Source organism: Gekko japonicus, unplaced genomic scaffold (genome assembly GCF_001447785.1).
Source record: "Gekko japonicus isolate JY-2015 unplaced genomic scaffold, Gekko_japonicus_V1.1 scaffold975, whole genome shotgun sequence".
NCBI lineage: Eukaryota > Metazoa > Chordata > Lepidosauria > Squamata > Gekkonidae > Gekko > Gekko japonicus.
The window spans coordinates 20,384-45,193 of NW_015171531.1; the positions used below are offsets into that span (position 1 = coordinate 20,384).

At 48.6% G+C, this 24,810-nt stretch overlaps 1 protein-coding gene across 1 annotated transcript in view; it reads right to left on the reverse strand.

Moving 5' to 3' along the window:
• Nucleotides 1-11,283: 11,283 nt before the first annotated feature.
• Nucleotides 11,284-24,810, reverse strand: part of CDC42BPB (CDC42 binding protein kinase beta) — a 119,000-nt gene continuing 105,473 nt past the window's right edge. Inside the window, exons 30-37 of the mRNA XM_015419590.1 lie at nt 22,825-23,421; nt 18,369-18,466; nt 18,170-18,254; nt 17,071-17,188; nt 16,850-16,967; nt 14,934-15,039; nt 14,723-14,793; nt 11,284-11,439 (exon numbers count right to left, since the gene is read on the reverse strand). Of these exons, the coding sequence (XP_015275076.1) occupies nt 11,308-11,439; nt 14,723-14,793; nt 14,934-15,039; nt 16,850-16,967; nt 17,071-17,188; nt 18,170-18,254; nt 18,369-18,466; nt 22,825-23,421 (1,325 nt within the window). The 3' untranslated portion in view covers nt 11,284-11,307. The remainder of the gene's footprint in view (nt 11,440-14,722; nt 14,794-14,933; nt 15,040-16,849; nt 16,968-17,070; nt 17,189-18,169; nt 18,255-18,368; nt 18,467-22,824; nt 23,422-24,810) is intronic.

Sequence of the window (24,810 nt, forward strand, 5' to 3'; positions counted from 1 at the left end):
CAATATACTTCTTGAGGGATTTATCTACTACACTCAATATCATGCTTCTCTGACTGGGCAAACTCTGCTATATCAACCAAATATCCCAATACTCTCCCCAGATCTTTGCTAAATTATAGTGATATGCTGTATCATTTGCACTCTCCTCACCCTCTGGTAGAAACACCATACTTTCCCCGTGAAATTATGGTGTTCGTTAAAATATACGGAGCCTAAGATTGTGTGTGTGTGTGTGTCTCATCATCAGAGTCCTCAAGGCAACACATACGCAGAACTTCTAAGGCTTTCCTTGTAAGCCAATGATAACCAAGGACAATCGAGAGTTGTTTTTTTCTGTCACAGAGACTCCGTTCTCGCTAGTATCAGCTCTATAATCCTATGTAAGGGCTTTCCGCTTGGAAATCCCCATTTCTCACCTGTTCATTCATGCTCTGTGAAGGTTTCTAGATAAGGTATTTGTTAACCACCCTAAACGGTTTCCCCTTTTGTCAGTAATGGCCCACCAAGCTGTTAGAGCTCAACTTCTGATCCATTAATTCAAAGACAGTTTCCAGCAGGGAAAATGCATCCTGTCAGGTAGAGCAGAGAATGCACTCTGCATGTTTAACTGAAATCTTCGCTCCAGAAGGCAATTGACTTCCACAAGAATATACAACCAATGAAAAATAATAGCGGTCCTACCACGTGCCCAGATAGATTATACGCAAGATCCATTTTCTAATATACTCTAGTCTAGTAAGTGTTTTGATATGGAGATGTGTTTGCCTGATGATATTAATATGGATGGATTTTGGGTCAGGTAAGCTTTGCTCCCCAAGATTAACTACTTCCAGAAATAAACCTTGAAATGGGGGGAAGAAGAAGAGGAGGAGGAGGAGGAGATTGGATTTATACCCCGCCCTTCACTACCCGAAGGAGCCTCAGAGCGGTTTACAATCTCCTTTCCCTTCCCCTCCGCACAACAGACACCCTGTGAGGTAGGTGGGGCTGAGAGAGCTCTGACAGAAACTGCTCTTGAGAGAACAGCTCTGAGAGACCTGTGACTGTCCCAATGTCACCCTGCTGGCTGCATGTGGAGGAGTGGGGAATCAAACTTGGTTCTCCAGATTAGAGTCCTCTGCTCTTAACCACTACAACAAACTGGCTCTCAACTGGGACTCTTGCACACAACCAGAGGTGATGAGAGAGCTCTCTCGAGAACTGCCCTTGAGAGAACAGCTCTGAGAGAAACTTGTGAGTGACCCAAGGTCACACCACCAGTAGCTGCATGTGAAGGAGTGGGGAATAAAAACCGGTTCTCCCAGATTAGAGTCCGCGCTCTTAACCACTACAGATTTTATTTATACCCCTGCCTTTCTCTGCAATAGAGATCCAAAGCAGCTTACATAGTTCACCTTTCCTCCATTTCATCCTCACAATCCTGTGAGCTAGGTGAGGCTGAGTGCATGCGACAGGCCCAAGGTCACCCAGTGGTAGGGATGCCAAGTAAAAAAACCTCACCTGCAGGGTAGCCTCGCCGGGCTCTGGGAGCTGTCTCCGGATGCGTGCACGCGCCGCCAGCGCATCACCAGAAGTGACGTGCGACGTCGACCATGTTGGGGGCGTGGCCCAGATCGTCGGAGGGAAAACTATGGTTCCCGCATGTCCTGGCTCTCCCATGTCATAGTCTGACACTCTAACCACTGCACCTTTACAAGTCTGCCCTTAATGTAAGGTTATAGGGCAGTGAACAGTGTGGATCCTGTCAAAATTTTCCATTTGTCAAGCTGCAATTTCAACAACTCGCCCCTCCAGCCTGAAATGCCATCCAGAATACTTTTCCTGCAGGAATGGGCGACCCCCAAGAATAGTTTAAGAGGAGTTGGAATCCTGCTGTGGGAAAGGGAAATGATACCCTTCTGCCATGGATAGATTTTCTGGGCAGAATTGAATATGATACTGAGGAGAGGAAGAAGAGGAGATTGGATTTATACCCTGCCCTTCACTACCCGAAGGAGTCTCACAGTGGCTTACAGTCCCATCCCTTTCCCCTCCCCACAACAGACACCCTGAGAGGTAGGTGGGGCTGAGAGAGCTCTTTTGAGAACTGCCCTTGAGAGAACAGCTCTGACAGAACTTGTGACCGATGCTCCCTCTAAACGGAGGAGTCTTGTGAGCAAAAATTCTACTTTGTGAGCTACTCGTTGTGAGAGAGCAATTTGGCTACTGCATAAATCAGTTTGCTCTGGAGCCATCCTTCCTGAGCCAAGACAAAAATGTGTGAGCTGGAGGCTAAGAAACTGTGAGCTAGCTCACACTAACTCAGCTTAGAGGGAACACTGCTTGTGACTGACCCAAGGTCACTCCAACAGTTGCATGTGGAGGAGTGGGGATTGGGGAAATCAAACCCAGTTTTCCCAGATTAGAGTCCATGCTCTTATCATTACACCAAACTGGCTCTCCTACACCAAACCATATCTAACAAAATATTGTCTTCTAATATTTAGCTTCTGTTTGTTTGGCTCCAGAACTCTGTTCCATGATTGGCAGGGCTTTCCTCTGATGTCTGGAGACTTTGATTTAAATATACTCAACTTCTGTTTTGAAGTGATTCAACTGAAACTGTTTCACATATGCCTCTACTAAGGTGCATCTCTGAGAATGCATATAGTGTAAATGGATACATTTGGGGAGAGAGACCTTGGTTGGTATTAAAACAGAATACGGGTGTTTTAATTTTCACATTCCTCCCAGACTATTCTTTTTTGGTCGCTAACAATGGCATATAGTTAAGGTGTAGTGGATCTGCACGGGTGCTTTTATTTAGGAATTTAGTTACCAGCGTTAAACCTAACAAACTAATGCCCTTTCTGATCTAGGCTGCAACTAAATGGGGTAATTATATGCTAGGACATCCAATTTCTGTGATCGTCGCCTAAGGAAGAAGCTGCGGTTCAGGCCCAAACTCCAGCTGTTATTTGTCCCCAAACAGGATATTTTCTGCTAAACACTCTTGCTTCCTGTCTCTTCACATGTTCTTCACCATCACCTTGTCTGTCTATTCACTGCACTCTCATGGATTCCTTCTGTGACTGAATTATAACCCAAAAATAATTTGGAGTAATGTGTTAGATCAAATACAGCAATCCAGGCCCCTGCACTCCTGGCCAATGTTCCCTCTAAGCTGTAAAGTCTTGTGAGCAAAAATTATACTTTGTGAGTTACTGGCGTTAAAGTTATGAGCAAACGATTTGGCTACTGCATAAATTAGTTTGCTCTGGAGCCCTCCTTCCTGAGCTAAGACAAAAAGGTGTGAGCCAGAGGCTAAAAAACTGTGAGCTAGCTCAAACTAACTCAGCTTAGAGGGAACACTGCTCCTGGCTGAATTTTTGGGGACTGCTTAAAATATATCCTGCATCAAAATCATAAGAACATAAGAAAAGCCCTGCTGGATCAGACCGGTGGTCCATCTCATCCAGTATTCTGTCTCACACAGTGGCCAAACAGTCACTCTGGAGGGCCAACAACAGGGCAGAGAGGCTGAGGCCTTCCCCTGATGTTGCCTCCTGGCACAGGGATTCAGAGGTTTACTGCTTCTGAATGTGGAGGTTCAGTCACCATGGCTTGTAGCCACTGATAACCTGTCCTTTATGAATCTGTCCAACCCCCATTTAAAGCTGTTTCTTCCTGGGGCCATCACTATATCCTCTGGCAGCAAATTCGATATTTTAATCACTCGCTGTGTAAAGGATTTCCTTTTGTCTGTCCTCATCGATGATGAGAGCAAGCCATCCTAACTTCACAAAGAATTTCTCTGCATGCATTTGGGGGTAAAAACACTTCCAGTGCTGTAGAGCACTCCACACTTGAAGCCATCTGCCATTCGACAGAGTATAGTACAGGGTAAATGATGACTCTTTAATCTGCTCATTATTCTCAATGCAAACTGGAAGAGGAGGAGGAGGTTTTAATATCCGACTCTTCAGAACCCAAAGGAGTCTCAGAGCAGCTTACAATCTCCTTCCTCTTCCCACAACAGACACCCTGTGAGGTAGGTGGGGCAAAGAGAGCTCTCTCGAGAACTACCCTTGAGAGAACAGCTCCGAAAGAACTTATGACTGACCCAAGGTCACACCAGAAGCTGCATGTGGAGGAATGAGTAATCAAACCTGGTTCTCCCAGATTAGAGTCCGCACACTTAACCACTACACCAAACTGGAGGAGGAGGAGATTGGATTTATACCCCACCCTTCACTTGGGAGTCTCAGAGCGGCTTCCAAACTCCTTCCCTTTCCCTCCCCACAACAGACACTCTGTAGGGGCTGAGAGAGCTCTCTCGAGAACTGCCCTTGAGAGAACAGCTCTGAAAAAACTTATGACTGACCCAAGGTCACACCAGCAGCTGCATGTGGAGGAGTGGGGAATCAAACTTGGTTCTCCAGATTAGAGTCCTCCGCTCTTAACCACTACTCCAAACTGGCTCTCAACTGGGACTCTCGCACACAACCAGAGGTGATGATCCCCTGCGGATCTGGTCCTTGGGCCACGTTAAAGGGGACGGGAAGCTCGGCAGCAACTGCCCCTTTTCTGGCAGCCTTCACTCCTGGACTGAAGGAGGCAAACCTCAGGAGGCACGTTCCAACCCTCCATCCTGCCCCCTAATGGCCCCCTCCCTTCTTCAGTCTTCCTGACCAGGAACACACCGGCAGCCGCTTGTCAGACTCCTGCAGCAATCTGTTCCCAACAATTTTCTTGCAAAGACGTTTATTGAAACATTGAAGTATGCAGATTGTCGTTACACATCTCGCGTTAGAACTGGCAACAAGCACTCGAAGGAAACAGATAAAATACACAATTCAAGAGGGTCCCCCTGATGGCCTGGAGCCAATCACGGAACAGGCAGAAGCCCGCTAAAGAAAACGGGCCCAGTTTCCCTGGAGAAACCTGGTGCTAGACACCAAGGCCAAACGCTCATGTTACAGAGATAAAGGAACACTAAAGGCACAGGGAAAAGAAACCTAAAATTCCAGAGGCCTCCCCACACTCCATGGCCGCTAGAGGCCTAGCTGACACTGCTTTATACTGAGTCAGACCACTGGGTTTCTTAAGCTCAGTGTTGCCTGCTCTGACCGGCAGCAGCTCTCCAGGGTCTCAGTTAAGTCTCTCACATCCCCTGACCTAGAACAAATCTTGTGGCACCTAGTTTTTGAGAACTACCCTGTGAGGCAGGGTCTGGTTGAGGGTAACTGGCCCAAGGTCACCCAGTGAGCTTCCATGGCAGATCAGGGATTTGAACCTGGGTCTCCTAGCCTGACTCGAACAACTCTAGCCCGGAAAATTCATTGGTCTTGCAGGTGCCACTAGACTCAATCTTTATTCTGTTGCTTCAGACCAACACAGCTACCCACCTGAAGCTAACTCCAGCCTGGGTTACCCCTGTATTTATTTGTATGCTGCAACTTTGTCATAGCATCTCTCCCCTATATAATAAAGCTGTTTTGGTGTGACTCCTGGACACGCTCCCACAGCCTTTGGCCTGCTCGGCTGCCACTCTCGCGGACTCCCAATCCCCTGGCTGCATTGTCTCACTGCGTTGGCTCGGCCCCACCCACAGAGCTGGCAGCCACCGTCTCAGTCTGGAGGGAGCTGGCGAAGGGGATGGACGCTCCGCCAAAGGAGCAGCAACCCCTCCACAGGGGAGAAGGAGGCAGACCTAGCGAGCGGCAGCAAGCAGGGGAAGCACTCACGTTTGCTGCCCCTTGCAGCCCCTCTCCCTCGGCCACAAGGCTGGCGCTTTGTCAGGGCGATAGCTCAGTGGGATGTACCGCATAGAAGGCTCCCCAGCGCCTTTCAAAGGCTGACTCGAACAACTCTAGCTCCCCTGCCTTCCTTCAGCAGCAGCAGCACCAGGGAGGGTCTGGCCTAGAGGAAATGAGCTGCGGCTCCTGGAAAGCCAGACTCTCTCCTGAGGAAGACACTTCTCTTGGCTCCTGTGTGGGACTAACTGTCCCCTCAGTGGCTGTTGGTAGGCAACCAACTTCTGTCAGTAAAAAAAACAAAGGACTTTCAGCATAACCCTCTCCCCCGCCCACTGCCAGCTTTGCCACATTCCTGTCAGAATAAACTTAAAACGGCTCTCTCTCCTTTTTTGCTCTACCATGGCTGGCTGGCTAATGAGGTGGGCCAGCAACCAGCAAACCATTCTCTTCAACCCCCTGCTGTGTGGCTGACTTTTCCCTAGGGTTGCCAGTCTCCAGGTGGGACCTGGAGATCTCCTGCTGTTACAATTGATTTCCAGATGACAGAGATCAGTTCCCCTGGAGAAAATGGGTGCTTTGGAGGGTAAACTCTATGGTGTTATCCCTTGCAGAGTCCTTCCATCCCCCCCCATGCTGCCCTCCACAGGATCCACCCCCAAATCTCCAGGTATTTCCCTAATCAGAGCTGCCAACTGTACTTTCTCCTCAGTGCCTGTTGCCAGGCAACCAGGTTCTCAGTAAAAGGCCCTTTCCACATGTATTTTGGCCTTTGGGAGAAAACTAATTGGGGACAGTCCTGATAGAGTTGCCAATTCTAGGTGGGAAATTCCTGGAGATTTGAGGGATGGAGCCTGGAGAGCGTGAGCGTTGAGGAGGGGTGGGACCTCAGACAGGTACAATGCAATAGACTCCACCCTCCAAGCTAGCCATTCCCTCATGGGGAACCATTGTTGCCAATCTCCAGGTGGGGGCTGGAGATCACTCAGAATTACAACTGCTCTCTAGGAGGGAGGGGGAGGAGATGGAGAGCTGAAGCCAGGAGGCGGATAACGGTAGGTTGACAGTTGGCTGGGAGGGATATAGGGTTGCCAACTCCAGGTTGGGAAATTCCTGGAGATTTGAGGAGTGGAGCCTGGAGAGGGTGAGGTTTGAGGAGGGGTGGGACCTCAGACACGTACATGCCATAGACTCCACCCTCCAAACCAGTCATTCCCTCATGGGGAACCATTGTTGCCAATCTCCAGGGGAGGGATGGAGATCACGCAGAATTAAAAATGCTCTTAAAAAAAACCGATGGCAGAGATCAGTTCCCCTGGAGAAAATGGTGTCATTATACCCTACTGAGGTCACCACAGCAAATTGACGCTGAGTGCCCAAGGCTGGGGCACTCTCCCTGAGCCTCTTTCTAAAGTCCGTTGTATTTATTTCCACAACGAGCCTTATTCCTAGTTAACAATACTATAAGAAACTATGAAAAAAAGATTAGAGTAAGTTTTTGTGGGAGCAGTAATTGGAAAATGTAATCACTAAAATAAAAAACTTTCAAGGCTGAAAGTCTGGCTCCTTTATCCATCAAATTGCAGCCAACTTATAGTGACCCTGTAGGGTTTTCAAGGCAAGAGACGGTCAGAGAGGGTTTGCCATTGCCTGCCTCTGCATAGTGACCCTGGACTTCCTTGGTGGGTCTCCCATCCAAATTGCTCAGCAGGGATGACACTCCGTAGCTTTTGAGATCAGACTAGCCTGGGATTTCCTACCACCCATGCCTGGCTCCTACATCAAAATAAAGTCCAGGCCTAACCAGATCCTTTCCTGTTTAGATCGCAGAAAAGCAGCAAAGAAGATTCTCCTAGCCCCATGGACTGTTGGCAACATCATTTTAAACGGCTCTGTTTTAGCCACTTTTATACTCAGGCTTGCTTTTAGGGACTATTTTTATTGGCATTAATTTTATGGATCTTTCATTATTTATTTTTGAGATTTTTATTCCACCCTCCCCAAAGCAGGCTCAGGGTGGATCACAAAAGCCAAAGACCAAGACCCGTTACAATAAAATCACATTAAAAACAATTAAAACACTAACAATAAAAATTCATACAGGTATAAAGAATTTCATATCCATTAGACCTGCAAGTGGAATCAGTGGGCCCTTTCAGAAGCTTTTGTCATCTTCTGGGTATGGAGCAGGGGTCACTTGGGGTGTGTGGGGGGGAGGTATTTGTGAACTTCCTGCATCGTGCAGGGGGTTGGACTAGATGACCCTGGAGAGCCCTTCCAACTCTATGATCCTTGTTTTTATATGTTCTTATTGGTACCAGTTTTAAAAGGTTTTTCCCTGTTAACTGTGAGCTGCCTCAAATAGGTCTAGAGACGTGGCATATGGACTTTCTAAGTGGCCTTGGCCCTTCATGACCATGGGACCCAAGACTCCGTTTCCACAGCTTTGCTCATCTGAGCAGGGCCTTCTGCAAATGGGCAAAATCACCCGTACACGTGCCTTCTTGGTTGTGGCCCCCACCTGGCCCGAGGAAGTCAAGAAAGCCCCCACTCTCCTGGCTTTCCTCAAACTACGCCAAATTGAATTACTCAGGAGCGATTTTCTGGGGAGGCGACAGGGTTGCACTGTACAAAATGGTGACCAAATTCTTGGGTAAATGATAGGGACTGTGGTCAATACTACTGTGTATAGCTTGGACTACACGGTTGCTGTAAGTGGTGGTGGAAAGTACTGTTGAGAAACAGCTAACAGCGACCTATGGCGGGGTTTTCAAGGAAAGAGACGTTCAGAGGTGGGTTGCCATTGCCTGCCTCCATGTCACAACCCTGGTAGTCCTTGGAGGTTTCCCATACAAATACTAGCCAGGGCCGACCCTGCTTAGCTTCCAGTATCAGACTAGCCTGAGCCATCCAGGTCCACGCTGCTAGTAAGCAGGATCCTACTGTATAATTTTTGCATTGTTTCGCATTATGTTAATACTTATGCTTTGTTACAGTTCTGTTTTCAGATTTCTAGCTGGTTCCTGATTCCTACAGTCCAAATCCTGTTGCCTTGTTTCCTGAATGCCCCATCCTGTTGGCTGTACTGCCTTGCTCTGTGTAATTCGTGTTGAGTCCCCAGTTGAGAAAGGCAGACTATAAATAACATAAATAAATACAAATAAAAACGCTCTATCGTTGGGCCACGGTCCTTCCCCACTATGGGAAATAAGAGTGGTGTGGAAACTGCAAGTGTGGAGTGGGAATTCTGGGTAGCTCCGCTCGGAGGAGATTCGGCTGTATGAAAGCATAACTCGAGAGTGACAGGACTGCTCGGGGTCCTTTTTCTCTGAGCACCTTTTCCCTCCGGAGAGATTCAAACAACCTACCTCATGGGGGTTTGTTTATTTATTTATTCATTTGATTAATACCCCGCCCTCCCTGCCGAGGAAGGCTCGCTTGTTGTGAGGATAAAGCGGAAGAGAGGAGAACAGCGTAAGCCGCTTTGGGCCCCCGTTGGGGAGGAAGGCAGGGTACAAATCAATTAAATAAATTAAAAAAATAAAAATTGCTCCTCAGGAACCTGGGGCCCTTGACAGACACGCCCCCTCCGCCCAGGCACCAGCAAAAGACAGGACAACCGGGAACTTTTAAAACCTCCCTCTTCTGCTTTATTGACAGGTAAATTGTTCAAAAATGTTCTCACAATTCAATAATTACAAAGACTTTAGACTTACATTTAAAAAAAAGAGAGTAAAAACCAGAAACCCGCCCCCTCCCACCCTGCAGTAGTGTCTGGCTCGAAGCGAGCCTCTGAGAAATCTGAGGAAAGAGCAAATATCGTCAAACACTTAATGCGACGAGATTAAATGCTGACTGGAGAACCCACTCGGCTTAAAACTAGAGAGATTAAGTGCCTGGTCCAATACAGTGTTTCGGGGGGGGGGAGAGTATTAGCCGTGTCGGGATAGCTTTAGCCCATAGAAACCAGGTTGTTGTTTTTTTTAAAAAAACAAGTGACTGTCATCAAATTGGCACAGAAGGCACACTAATGTGACTATGACAAACTGGATATGCCAGCCACGGAATTAATTACACGCCTGTTAAATGAAACATGATTACCCAAAAAAAATCTTTGGAAAAGGGAAGGGGAGGCAGGGAAGAGGGACTAAATGTATCATACACGGGAAGCATGAGATTAAATACACACGCAAGTAGGCAATGTCACTGCTGCACGTGGGGCCATAGCAAAATATACAGGAGTGCGCGGTGCATTGTTTCTCTCCTTACATGATCAATACTTCTGATTAGCAATCATGGGGGGGGGTTTTCATGCAATGACCTGGAGGTGGCGGGGAAGGGTGGGGTGGGGATGGAGTGGGGGAGAAGAGGCACCCTCATATACACATCCTTCAAATGTTTCCACTTTGGTTACCAATAAAATAGACGGATGGTGGTAAGTACTACACAATCCCTTCGATACAAGCAGCTTTTATAGGGAACCAATCCCAAGAGAACACTAGCTAGCTAATTTATTTATTTTTTTAAAAAAATGTAGTGTATCTTTTACACTGGAAACACACACACACGCACACACATAACAAAAAACCCAAAAACTCCCAAGATGAATTATGAGGTTGTCAGAGAAGATGGTAGCAGGAACAGCAGAGTAAAAAAAGAAGAAAAAAACCCCCTCTTTCACAGCAGTATTTTACTTGTGTTTTAAAAGCCCTGCCCTGACTGACAATAGCTGAGAAGGTCTAAAAAAAGAAAAGAAAGGAAGCAGGGTAAGAATAAAATGTTACCGGTAAGAGAATTTATGTACAACGACTCCAAGTGAGGAGGAAAAAGACATTTACAAAGCTGAGAATGTCTTGTAATGGCTAAATAAGTGGAAAGGCCACGAACTAGAACCTCAGTTTCCATCCGGCTTCCCGGCATATCCTAATAATGCTGGGAATAGCTCTACAGCTTCCTACCCTTTTCCTAAACCTTCGGGGTGGGGGGGAAGAGACACAGGAAAAAGGGGGAAGAATATATTTTGCCAACAATGTAAACTAAGCCCTGTTTTTAACTTCCCCGTCCAGGAGAGCCCGTTTTTTCCCCCCCTAAAGGGATTTCCTGCTAACGAGACATTACATCATCCTATAGAAAAATAATATTCCTGACATAGCTTAGTAGTAAGAACTACCAGCAATTCTTCTCTCTCTCTCTCTCTCTTTTTCAGCTTCAGAATGAAGACTGCTCCTGGGTAGCTTCTAGTGTCTGCCGTGAGAGCGTATCACAGCTGTGCAGAAACAGAATCACACCATAGGTTTAAGAACAAACAGTCTTGCATTTAAAAACAACACCCCCCCCACCCCAGTAATAAAGAATTCTCTCCTCCTCGGTATTCTCTTCCCCCACCCCCAACAATCTGGACACGGAATTTACTTATATGTAGTTTGGTTTTTTTGGTGCAACATTAAGAAATCCAGTTATCAGTCTTGGCACTGCTGTTGGAGACAGTTGTCGTGTTCTCGAATACTCCGTGGAGTAGTGGATGGTCCCAAGTGGAAAAACGGGGGGGGGGGGGGTTGGCACAGCTGTAGAGTTATGCATCACAAGTCGATTGGTCCAATCCGTCTAACGTCAGCTGATTCCTATGCGGAGAGTTGGGACTCGGGGGCCCACTTGGGTTGGAGCTGTTGGAAGGTGTAGAGTGTTTGGTGGAATCTGAATCAGGCTACAAAAAAAGGGAGACAGAGAAAGAGAGAGAGAACTGTAGGAATTTTTTCGAGATGATGTAACGCATTTCAGACATGACAATCAACCCAACGCAGAGGGACAGGTGCCGACTTTCCTACTGGACGCCGGTGCCCTGAGGGTTCTGCAACAAGGCTCCCATTCTGCGAGCAGAATACATTAAGGAAACAAAGTTGGACTCATGTGTACGCAACCCGGTGGCAAGACGTGCCTCGGACTCAAACTGCATCCGACTGAAGCAGAAGCCGCCTTTCCCCATGAGGGCCTGTGCCACTCGGGGCTTGAGGGAGTGGTGCAATTTAAAGAGGGGCGGCTGAACACTTCCCACACGAAGGAAGCCTCCTGTCTAATTTGCTCCCAAGTGTGATGAAAAGCCAGAGCAAGACTGGCTCTCCCTGCAACCAGCCAATGAACTGCCTGCCAGTTCCTGATGCAATGGCCCTGGGCAGCCCGAGAGGAACTGAAGAATGAGCACTGCCACACAAGAGGAGTCAAAACGCTGCCAGAAAGGCTAAAAAATGTAGCTTGGAAATAAGGTATTTTGCTGGACAACCCCTTCGGGCAATTAACCCCGTTGCATTTTTCTAGTTACCCTGGTGGTGGTTTGGATTTGTGCAGGCAGGGCTCTTTCCTTTTCTTCTTAGCTGGCTGCTTGGCCGATTTCCCAGTTATTTTGGAATGCAGTTAAAAAACTCTTTTAACAATGCACCCGCTTCACAGAAGAACTGCTACTGTGGCAGTCAATTTAATTGGGGGAGGCGGAATTTATTTTTAGCCAACAGATTAAAAGGCGATATCGCCAAGAGATACGGTTCACAAGATTTCGCCCAGTTGTAAACAGCAAGTTTGGCTAGAATGCAATTATTTAGACAAGATAAGCTGGGAGAGATGCGATAAGGCAACGGGCCATGGAGAAAGAACATCCGAGCGGGTTTGCGTTTCACAATCTGTACGTCCTTTGCACGGATGCTAACACCAAAATGCGAGCGTGTAAATCGTACGTCGGCATCAAATGTGACCTCCAATCCGGCATGCAAGGGGGCAGCCGCAAGGAAAGCCTCTTATTTTGGCTGCCCTTGAGTAGACCACAGTGATGCTGCTTCTCCTGCGTTATATGGCTGCTGCACCCAGCAGAAAGGAAATCAGTGCACAAACAGCTTTTCTCCAATGTTCCCTCTAAGCTGTGGAGTCTTGTGAGAAAAAATTCTACTTTGCGAACTACTGGCATTAAAGTTGCGAGCGAGCGATTTGGCTACTGCACAAATTAGTTTGCTCTGGAGCCACCCTTCCTGAGCTAAGACAAAAATGTGTGAGCTGGAGGCTAAAAAACTGTGAGCTAGCTCACACTAACTCAGCTTAGAGGGAACACTGCTCTTCTCCAGTACAAACGGGGCTGGATCCAGCAGAGGATTTCTGCAGGGCAGGGGGTGTAGGTTTTGATACCCCCCCCCCAGTATTCCTCCCCTTACGTTGTTCTTGGAGGGGGTCTTCTGTTTTTTGGGGGGCATTTTGGGCTGTAGTGGGAGGGGGAGACTGTGAAATAGCCCTGGCTCTGCTGACGGAAATCCTTTCTGTCAGCTGAAGTTTCCAGTGGACCTAAGGGACTCCGATCTGCCATGCAAACGGAAGCGATTTTAAAATAATGAACAGATTTTGCTCCCTTGTGACAGCCCACAGCATCCTGAACCCTTTTCACAAGACCAGATGCGAGACGACTAGGGAAGCCAGCCTCCAGGACGGACCGGGTGTGTGTGTGTGTCTCCCGGTATTGTCTCCGGAATACAGTGATCAGTTCCCCTGGGGAAAAGGCATGCTTTGGATGGTGGGCTCTCTATGGCACTGTACCCCCACTGAGGTCCCTGCCCACCCCAGGCTCCACCCCCAAATCTCCAGGAGTTTCCCAACCTGGATCTGAGCTAGGCGTCCTGACAATGATCAATGAATCTGGAGGAAGTTTGGAAGAATTATACTCTTTTTTCTTTTTACAGAACTTGAAAGAGTTCTATAGGCAGATGCCAATCCTCACTTTCACCCAGGCTAAGTTCTCCAGGCAGCTTCATCTCCCGTGAACCCCTTCTCCCCAAAGGCCTAGGGGCATTTTTATCCCACCTTTCCCAAGCTCAAGAGGGCTCAGATCTATAGAGCCACAAAGCTTCACTCCTATTATTACTGTCTCCAGGCCGCAGACTGCGCTCAGTATCCTTCTAAATTAGCTACTAAAAGGTAAAGGTTCCCCTTGCTCGAAAGCCAGTCGAATCCGACTCTAGGGGGCGGTGCTCATCTCCGTTTCGAAGCCGAAGAGCCAGCGCTGTCCAAAGACTTCTCCGTGGTCATGTGGCCGGCATGACTAAACGCCGAGGCGCACGGAACGCGGTTACCTTCCCACCGAAGTGGTCCCTATTTATCTACTTGCAATTTCTTGCTTTCGAACTGCTAGGCTGGCAGGAGCTGGGGCCAGAGACGGGAGCTCACTCCGTCTTGCGGCACCCGGGTCTTGAACTGCCGAACTACAGACCTTCCAGTCTGCAATTCAGTATTTTAGCCTCTGAGCCACCGCGGCCCCTAGTCAAACTAGCTACTGCCAATGCCTAATAAAACAAGGGGACCCCAGAGGGCAGCACAGAAGGGTCCCATGCGGAACTCAGACCCTCCGGAGGATGCTCCATCACTACTCTGTAATACTGACTGCCAAAACCCAGTGCAAGATGGAAGGAAAACCCCCCCCCCCCCCATAGTGGGGGACACAACCCTGGTTTCAGTTTTGGAGGGTTCACGACCTAACACTGTTGTCTTGGCTCATGGATACACATTGTGAGGTTAACCTGGGGCCGAGGAATAACGGGCAAATGTCGTGGCTTCGAAACCTGAGGTGGCCGAATAATCAGCTTGGCAAGGCAGCTGGGTTAAAAAATCCACACCATCTGTACTTTATTATTTTTAATACCTGCAAAGAATCGCACGAACTACTGACTTTCCAGTCTGCAATTCAGTGTTTTAACCTCTGAGCCACCGCGGCCCCTAGTCAAACTAGCTACTGCCAATGCCTAATAAAACAGTTTAGCAGTGATGGGGACTTGGAGGCTTCTCGGACAAAGATTTCTGGATCTAGAGGGCCAGGAATTCTCAAACTGGGCCGCCTGGCTTACGCAGTGGTGCACGTGTGGCAACCAATTGGTTGTTAACACACGAAGACAAGTCTTCCCATACAAAAGTCAGAGCCTGAGATTATTTGGGAGGGGGGGGGGCGCATCATCAGACCTCACCTCTTTGTCAAACTCCTGGTCCGGATCGGACATGCTCCGCAAGGGCATGGCTGCTCCCAGATCGGCCCCACCTGCAAGGCAAAGACATTAAAAAATCTCCAGTGTAAGGAGATAGAGAGAGAGACAGAGAGAGAGACAGAGAGAGAGACAGAGAGAGAGAGAAGCCCTCTCTAAAACCACAGCTTATAAATAGACCAGCTTCCATCCTTACTTGATGAAGGCCAAGAAATGTAGCTTTTGTTTCTCTGTGGCGCCTGGCGTGAAATGTTGGTCGTGGGAGGACAGGCCTTTTCATCTTGGGAAGACGGGAGGACGCTCTGTGGCGGCAGGGGAGAGGCAGTCAGTCAGACAAGACGGTTTGAACAGAAGTTTCTTTTCTGTGAAACTTTACAATAGAGGGCCCCCCCCAACCTTTAAAGGAATATTACATTCACAACGTTGTTATGCAGTGGGTATTCACACAAAACCTGCTTTGCTCAACCGATAAAAGCTCAGGTAACACAAAGGTATTCCCTTCAAAAAAGAAAAATCAACAGGGGATCGTCATCCACTGTCCCCACCTGTACCAGTCTGCCCAATCTGTTGGAAGCGGGGTAACTTGACACCACAAGCGAGCCAGCCTGAACAGAAGACTCACAGATACTGCCTTTCTTATGCAACAGTTTCATCTACAGGCTAATAAGCAGCCAAAGCCTCAAACATACCCCCCCCTTTAAACTGGGTAAGAATCTGGCTGGTTTTCAGTACACTGATTTACTGGTGTATCATCTTAAATAACATCCACAGTGGAATTTCGCCACGGAAATATGCCTCGTGGTTCCCCCAAATGCAGAGAGTCTTTTCTGGCTGTGACATATTCGCAGTAAGTAAACAGTGACAATATTACTACAAACTGCACTGGGGGGAAATGGCAGGGAACTTGGCTGCCAGCTGTTGGAAAGACGCATGAACCCAAGCAAGGACAAGAGGTTACTAGAGGAAGGCGTGGTGTGGTTTTAGCAGCCAAAAGCATGCAGTCTTGAGCACAGGGCTCAGGGCACACAAGCCGAAGCTCACCCACAGAGGTCAGTAATCCCCTGCAGACTATTCGTCCCCCTACCCCCAAAAACGCTTGCTGAAATGCCAGCAGAGAGGCATGACACATACTATTCAGCCCACTTCAGTTCCTAAAAGGGCTGCTCCTACCCTTGCTGCAGAAGCAGAGAAGGGACAGGAAGAGGAGGAGGAGGAGGAGGAGGCAGAATGGTCATTCTGGAGAAAGATTTGAGCAGAGATAGGACTCATCTGGTAGACGTGCTCAAAGCCTGTTGGAGGTGATATCAGAGCAGAGTGTTGGGAGGATGAAGGGGAAGGAAATTCACCCTGCTATTTTAGACAAGACAAACAAGGGGGGGGGGGAGGAAAGGGTCTAGAAGGAGAGATTGGATTTATACCCCGCCCTTCACTACCCAAAGGCGTCTCAGAGCGGTTTACAAACCCCTTTCCCTCCCCACAACAGACACCCAGAGAGCTCTGACAGAAACAGCTCTTTTTCAAGAACAGCTCTTATCAGAACTACGGCTTGCCCAAGGCCATCCAGCCAGGTGCATGTGGGGGAGTGGGGAATCAAACCCGGTTCTCCCAGATTAGAGCCCATGCACTTAACCACTACACCAAACCGGCTCTCTAGAGTTATTTAGGAAAACGCAACTACACTCATGGTGGTGACACTTGTCGACTTTTAGTCTCTCTGGGGCACGTGTGTTCTTCGCTCAGGACAGCTAAGGCAGAATCTGGTGGGACGTCACCCCATGCTGGGACGCAACGAACGGGAGTTTCGGCTTGCGACGTTTCCCCTCTCCTGCTCCCCTCCCTGCGGGGAGGCTTGGCATGATCAAGCGAGGGATTCCAGACGCGAGGCCAAGGCCCTCTCCTGGGGATACTCCTGCCCACAGGGAGCAGGGAGAAGAGAACTGGCATCCGATCAGACCTGCTCAGTCTCACGCTGGGCTCGATTAAAGACTACAGTGGCCCCTTCGGGAAGCCCTTCTGCCAGCTGGTCCCGGAAGATTTGTGGGATGCGGCTGGACGTACAGTGACATCAGCAAGCCCCCGAGGGACAAAACACAGCACGGCACATGGCTTTACCAGTGGGAGGTCCATGAGCACTTGCATCCCGTCTCCTGGTCCCATGTGAGCCACGTGGTTGAAATTGGTTGGGTTCGAAATCATTTTGGATCTGAGTTCGGGGTCTCGGAGCATCTCTCTAGAAAACAAGGAGTGACAAGAGGCGGCCGCGTTGTATAAACAGATCCTCCGGCGCCATGAGTGGGGCGGAGGGGGACAGAGAGGGATCTGAGCCTCCTCACCGTCTTTGTTGCAGCCTCTCTTCCTCTGGTACTTTAAAGACGAATCTTCTTTTGCTCCGCGTGCGGAGCATTTGCTTTTTGCTGTTGTCGGATGTTTCTGGCACGCTCAGGGCCGTTCCTGGTGCAACAAGACATGGCGAGAGGTTACACAGGCGAGGAGGTGATAGGCCCAGAAAGACTGCGTGAGCCCTGCTGGAATGAATATGGAGCTTCTGCTTTAGAAACAGGCAGTGGGTTCACTTAAGCTCATTGTGAATAGAGCACCCAGGAATCTGCACGGCTGAGGGCATCTCACAACGGGCAACACATTTACACACACACACCCCTCTCACCTCCTGTTACGATTTCCACTCACTTTGCTCCCCCCCCATCCCCCAATTCTTACAGTGGATTTTAGTGATCTGCTGGACTGACTCTATACGAAATTGCACAGTTGTATCTCAGTGTAAAGCACCACTCTAAGACGCTGAAGGATATATGTATGAAGCGAGGAAGAAGGTGGCATGTAATTCGACAGACACAAGCTACCAGAAATCTTTGTAGGTGGAACGACCACCTCTTATGTTTTCTTCCTTTCCCCCACCCCACACTGTCTATTAAAGTATCACAGCAACCCTAATAGCCTAGACTAGCCTGATCTCATCACAGCTCGGAAGCTAGGCAGGGTGGGTGCTTGGATGGGTGATCACCAAGGAAGAGCAGGGCTGCTATGAAGAAGAAGAAGAAGAAGGCCATGGCGAACCACCTCCGCTCATCCCTTGCCTTGAAAACCCCACGAGGTGGAACTCCATGGGTCGCCAGGAGTCCACTGTGACCTGTCAGCACTCCTCTATTGAAGTTTTAGTTCGAGATAAGCAAAAACTCCCATTCCCCCCCACCCAAAAACGATGCCTTTAACTAGAAGCCCCACCTATTAAAACAGTCCTCTCCAATCAAAGCTTTAGCCACTCAGACCGCCACTTAAAGCTGGCATCTCTAGTTTTATACAGTCCTCCTTCAACCTCCCTTTTCCCCACCGCACTTCAACACACTAAAATGCCACTACCATTTCAAGAACTCCTCTTCGTCTCGCCGTCATCCCCTCTCCCAAAACACTAACCTGAAAACTTATTCTTGAAATAGATCAGTCGAGCAGGTTCGCAGCTCAGGAGGTTCAGCGTGCCCGTCACGTTTAGCGGTCTGATCTGTCGCAAAGGCGAAGACAGAGAAACATCAATTCCCCCCTCGACGTTATCACAGAGAATTCTTCAGCGAACCGAGAAGGCGTTTCAGTGTACGAGAAGAGGCCAGCTACCTACCCTTCTTAAGCCAATAGTCTGAACCCACTCCATAGAGTTAACGTCAAAGACATCCACGCCATATTCGCTGTAGACCGTTAAATAGAATGAAGTGCAACCTAGAGAGATGACAGACAGAAGAAGTGGATGTCAGAGAAGGAGAGCACCAGAGTTCTTTTCCTCCACCATTGTTCCTCAAGCACGTGCAGTTGGGCTGAAGCCATCTCTGGCTAGGCCTAGATCTCGATGAAGCCGATAAGCCTTCATCTGGAGCTTGCTCCATTTCAGACTGCAAGTGGAAATGTGCCTGATGGAATACTCCACTATGAATACAATATGCATTCCTCTAAAGCGTATCAAAAACATACCAAGACAGAATGGCATTAGCTGCTTGAGGATATAGGGACGTCCACATGCTACTAGCCATGGTGACTAAAGGGAATCTCAAAGATCAGAGGCAGTACATCTTTGAATAGCAACGCCAGGAGGCAACATCGGGGAAAAGCCTCGGCCTCTATGCCCTTTTGTTGGACCTCCAGGTGAACTGGTTGGCCACCGTTCTTACGTTTTTATGTAAGCCTTCTTCCTGATGGCTAGTTGGTGGTGGAGATTTAAATTATGTGAGCCCTCATTTGGACCAGTAGCCTGAAGAGGTACACTGTAGACACAAAACTTCACCCACTGTGAAAGCTAATCTTTGAACGTAACTCTTCCAGACCATGATGAAGCAAACAATTCAGCTGCAGAGATTTAGGCTGCGGTCACACACGCCTTTAGATCCGACATAGGTGCGAATGCCTGACGGATCTAAAGGGCACGATCAGACAGCAACATCTGGGAAGCGTCCCGCAGTTGTCGGCAACCATTTGTTTGGGTTTAATTCCAGGGAAAAACACAGCCAAAGCAATAAAATATGTCAACATTGGAGACTGACGGGCAGATGTATCTTTAATCGTGGAATACTAAGAGTAATTAACTGAGACCCTGCCATTATGCTCAGTTCTGGAGGGAAACATAATTGCTCAGTTAATTTCCTTCACTATGGTTCCCCCCAGAATTAACCCCAAATAAATGGCAACCCTATAAACTAAGCTTATTATTCCTGTTTGCTCCTTGAATCTGTTAAACACCGTCATCATGCTGTATGCTAATTTACTGCTCTCACTCTCTACCTCTATGTGTGGACTGGTAACTTCCATTTCACTGTAGTGGGAAGAAGTGGGCATGCACACGAAAGCTTATACCTTGACTGAAACTTTATTGATCTTAAAGGTGCCCCCCCCGGACTCCAACTTTGTTCTGTTGCTTCAGACCAACATGACTGCCCCACCTGAATCGAAGGTCAGTATTGTCTGCTCTAGCAGCGGCTCTCCGTGTTCCTGAGCCGAGGTCTTCCACATCACCTGCTACCTGATGTTTCTTAGCTGGAGTGACCAGGGATTGGACCTGGGACTTTCTGTATGCAAAGGAGATGCTCTGCTTCTGAGACACAGCCCCAAGGTGACTGTAAAGGAACCGGCTGAGTCATGTGGACGGCAATGCCAGTTTGAATGTCCATTCCGCATCTAGTCCATTAAGTGGGAGAAAAACGTAAGCTACAGCTAGTAATCAAGACCCCGACCTGGAGGGCACAGGCTAACCCAATCTCATTAGATCTCAGCAGCTAAGCAGGGTCAACCCTGGCTAGTACTTGGGATGGGAGACCACCAAGGAAGTCCAGGGTGGCTATGCAGAGGCAGGTAATGGCAAACCACCTCTGTTGGTCTCTCGCCTTGAATACCCTATGGGGTTGCCGTATGTTGGCTGCAGCTTGGTGGCGCCTTCCACCACCACCAGTGGCCAAGACAACAGGTGATGCTACAGATATTTATTTCTTTTTCAGAAGACATACAGTTGGGCACACTTGTCCACATAAAAGTCTTCTGGATTTATATGCTCTTATGTTCAACTGGCTGCCATTTGAGAGGTGTAAACCTGACTGACTTCCAGACTGAAGGATCACCAGAACGAAAGAACCGAAGGATCTGGAAGCACTGACAGGCCTTTCTTTATTGCATTCTCTGTGTCAATTGTATTCCGTGTCAAGTCTGCCTGAGTAAATAAGGAAGAGAAAGGAAGGAAGTGCCGGAGGTGGCTAACGGGGTCCCTGAAAGGAAAGGGAAGAATGCGAACTCAAGAAGCAGTGGGGTTTTCCAAAGGGAAGTGTGATGTGCCGAGGGCCCTGGGAAATCCTCTCCAAAACAATCTTTTCCAAAGCGACTGACGGTAAACCAAGGTAACCGGTTCCTCCCACTACAGGCTGGGATCCCTCGTGGCACAAACTTTGAGGAATTTTTTTAAAAAATATGCAACCCTTTTGTTTATGGTGCTTCGGGCAGGCTTCAAAAACCCAGTGTGCCCCCCCACTCCCCTTTTAAAAACTTGCTGGATTAGACTAAAAGGTGTGGTGTTTCTGATCGTGATGGATCTGAAAGCAGCAGCCCTCCCCTTCTGTCCTCAGCATTCGGGTGTTGAAGGGGCGTGGCTCTGAACATGGAGCTTCTGCGCGGCCAGAGCAGTGCCACGGCTACTGTGTTGGACTCGGCTCTGGGGCAGCAAGGCTTGTCCCCCCATTCCGCCCTAGGAGCTCACTGGGCGACCCTGGGCCAGTCACTCACTCTCTCTCAGACTAACATACCACATAGGGTTGCTGTGACGGTTCCCCCACAGGGGAGAAGAAAGGGGGCATGAATCATCACCACCACCACCACCACAATGTATCTTTCACCCAGGGGTCATTTCCTGCAGGAGCACGCAGGAGCGGAGCTCCTGCAGTAAAGAGTGCAGGGGGCGGGCACATGCAACAAGCCCCGCCCCCTGCTCCCAGCAGCCCCGGGCCATGAGGAGCAAGAAGCAGCCAGGTAAGTTGCAGTGGGTGTTGCCTTCTGACACACTTCCGGTGATGTCAGGGTGTGTGGCATATGCAAATAAGTTATCCTAATGAGTTATGCTAATGAGCTCCTGCACCTCTTTTTCTACGAAATGACCCCTGCAAATCAAATCCAAAGCCTTTTATGGGCATATAAATAAAGATACAGTAATCTAAATAAATGACCCCTGCTTTTATCTATATGAACAAATTTAGCTATCATGGCTAGCAGGGATTGTAAAAGTAGGGAAGTAGACACGATTTGCCTTGGGACTTCTGCATTCCGGTGCTTCAGCCAACCAGACGTTCCATTCTGCCCAGAAACTAACATTTGAGTAAAGAAACTGCAACTTCCTAAAGCACTGAGTGATGGCGGAAGGGAGCAAGAGCCTGGGAATAACACGGACTCGTTCTCGACATTAACAAGCCACAGTTTGTTTGGGAGGTCTGCAGCGTGAAGCACGGAGGTTTGCTGCATGAAGCCAACCGCTGTGTGGTAACAAAACCTGGGGAAGTCATACAAGATTTAGCAGCGCACCTAAAGTGATGAATTCCCTTGTCCAAGTAACATTTAGACTATGGGTTGGATCCAGCCAGCTTTTTTGCTCCATCTCATCCACCTCCCCCCTGCCTTTACACCAGTTCCTCTGACACATGGGTTTTTGCCCATGCAGGTTGCATAATCCCCAGCATGGCCTTTTTTTTGATGGTGAGAGGAAAATTCCCTCCCCTTTTCACCAAGGGAATATCTGCTCGGATCCAACCCTCTAACTGCTGACACACACGTACAAAGTTATTTGCTGATTATTTTCATACTAGTCAGCAACAGAAAAACATATATACATAAGCCCTGACCTGGATAGCTCAGGCAATGTCAAACTTTGCTTCGCTTCACATAGCTTGCCATAGACACTGGGAAAAGGGAATTCCTAAGGGGTGTGTGTGTGTGTGTGTGAATGCTCTATCTTAGACAGCGTAACTTTTCCTGAAGACGTGCCTCTCCCTAGTTCACAGGGAGACGACTTTGAAGCTCCTAGTGCCAGCTTGTGTAGCAGATAATGGGATCGTATATTCCCATGAGAAGGAGGGTAGAGATGCTGAAGCCTGGCTGGATGATGTGACGTATGAATGGTTCACAGGAGGGGTTACATCTGAATTGCCTGTATCTATGTATGCATTCACCAAAATCCTTTAGAACTGACACAGTACTGTTCATGCCTGGAACTTGTTTATATCTCAATAAAGCCTTTCACTGCCAAAGACAGTGTGGTTGAGAGTAACCTTCCCAGGAGTCTGACAGGCAAGCCCGATCTCGTCAGATCTCGGGAGCTAAGCAGGGCCGACCCTGGCAAGTAACTGGAAGGGAGACCCTCCAAGGAACACCAGGGCTTGGGATGCAGAGGCAGGCTATCAAGCCACCTCTCTGAAAAATCTCCAAGCCCCCAGTAGGGGTCGCCAGAAGTTGCCACGGCTTCCGGGCACGCAAGCACATACACAGACCCACATGCGCGCACACACAAAATACCCCCCCCCAAAAAAAAAAGAAGGAAAGGAAAAAAATATACATACTACAGGCAGTAGGAGTTGCAGGCCACATGAGCTCCTGCATGCGTGACCTTCGACCTTGTGCATCGACGTACACTCCCAAATGGCTGAAGCAAAGCAGGTACTCCTCGCTGCTGAGCTCTACAGCACAAAGGGCGTCAAAGGACTGCTGCGAGAGGAATGCAAGCGAAGGGTCACTGGGATTTACCAGGTTTACAGATTGTCCTTCCCCCTGGACACTCAGCAGAGAGAAACCAGACTGGTAGCCCACACAGAGCCTGTCCTTGAACAGCGCCATCCACTGTATGTTCCCGGGAGCCTGGATTTCGCCAAACTTTTTGTGGAAAGGTTTAGTCCTGTGAATCTCGTAGCAGAGGACCTGCCGCTTGGCTGCCACAAACAGACTGGTGGATGAACTCTTCTTCAGCGTCCCCGTGGTGATGAACTGGCAGCCTTTCGTTTCCGGGAGCTTGACGTCAAAGCTGCCTTCGGATCCATCCAGGGAGGACCAGGGGAAAAAGTGGACGTGGTGGTTCCGGCCGCAGATAAGGATAATAATCTTCTCCTTCGGAGCAAGCTCTATCTGGTAAACTTTCTTGCAGTCGGCTGCACGGACGATCACTGTGGGAAAGACGGCAAGGGTCAAGTGAGTAAGGGAAAGAAGGGTGCGGGAAATCAAGTCATATCAAGCACCAGCAGTCAATGCTCCCTCTAAGCTGTGGAGTCTTGTGAGCAAAAATGAGCACACTTATTCTGATTTATGTGAGCTACCGGCATTAAAGTTCTGAGCACAATTATTCTGATTTATTCTGATTTGGCTACCGCATAAATTAGTTTGCTCTGGAGCCATCCTTCCTGAGCTAAGACAAAAATGTGTGAGCTGGAGGCTAAAAATCGGCGAGCTAGCTCAGCTTAGAGGGAACACTGCCGGCAGTTAACCAGAATTTAGGTACCTGTCCAGGAGCGTAACAGCAGAGGTAGCTTTATTTGAGGGACATATTACTCAGAGTCAAGCCCAGTAGCATCCTGGAGACCAACGAGATTTTCAGGGTGTAAGCTTTTGAGAGCCAAAGCTCCCTTCGTCAGATGCAAAGTGAGCTTCGGCTCTTGAAATGTTATATCTCGAAAGTCTTGTTGGTCTCTAAAGTGCTTTTGGAATTGAATCTCACTCTTCTATTGCGGACTAGGCTCCTGAAATGATGTTACTAGGATATCTGTTTCAAGCCTCTTCACCAACACAGCAGCGGCAATCACTACTGAGTGCAGAGAAGTAAACTTCCAAGTTACATAGCCTTAAAAAAAAAAACACTAGACTCCCCGGGCTCTTCCAGTAAGTTAAAAATTCACAAAGCAACAAGCATATGCACGAGCTTTTCAATGGTTTAGGCATAACTAACCAGGGTTTCACACACAAAAAAAGAGATCCATAGATTTGCTTAAGAGCACAAAGGTTTCCAGAGCTCTTCATAAAGACAGAGCGCCAGAATGTCTATTGAGCACTGGCCAGTGGCCCCACCATCTACCTTCTTTCTACCTTTGCAGTAGAAAAACAGGTTGCTTACCTGTAACTGGTGATCTTTGAGTGGTCATCTGTGCATTCACACCCATGGGATCTAGTGCGCACGCACTGGATCGATCGGTGCTGTAGCAAGCTCTTTTAATGGATTTTCGCGCCCAGTCCCTTGGGCATGCGCAGGAACTCCACCGTGCATGCCCAGAGGGGTGGGCGCGGACATCCCGCCAGTTTCTTCAAACCGCCGCAAATCAACCCCTATTAAAATGTAGAAGCTGACAGCAGCGGGGAAGGAGGGCGGGTGGTGTGAATGCACAGATGACCACTCGAAGAACACCAGTTACAGGTAAGCAACCTGTTTATCTTCGACGTGGTCTCTGTGCTTCACACCCATGGGAGATTAGCGAGCAGTGGCCTACCTGGAGGAGGGTGCTGGCAGGTCCTTTACTGCGTAGCCGAAGACAGAATGTGACGTCCCATGCTGGTATTGGTGTTCT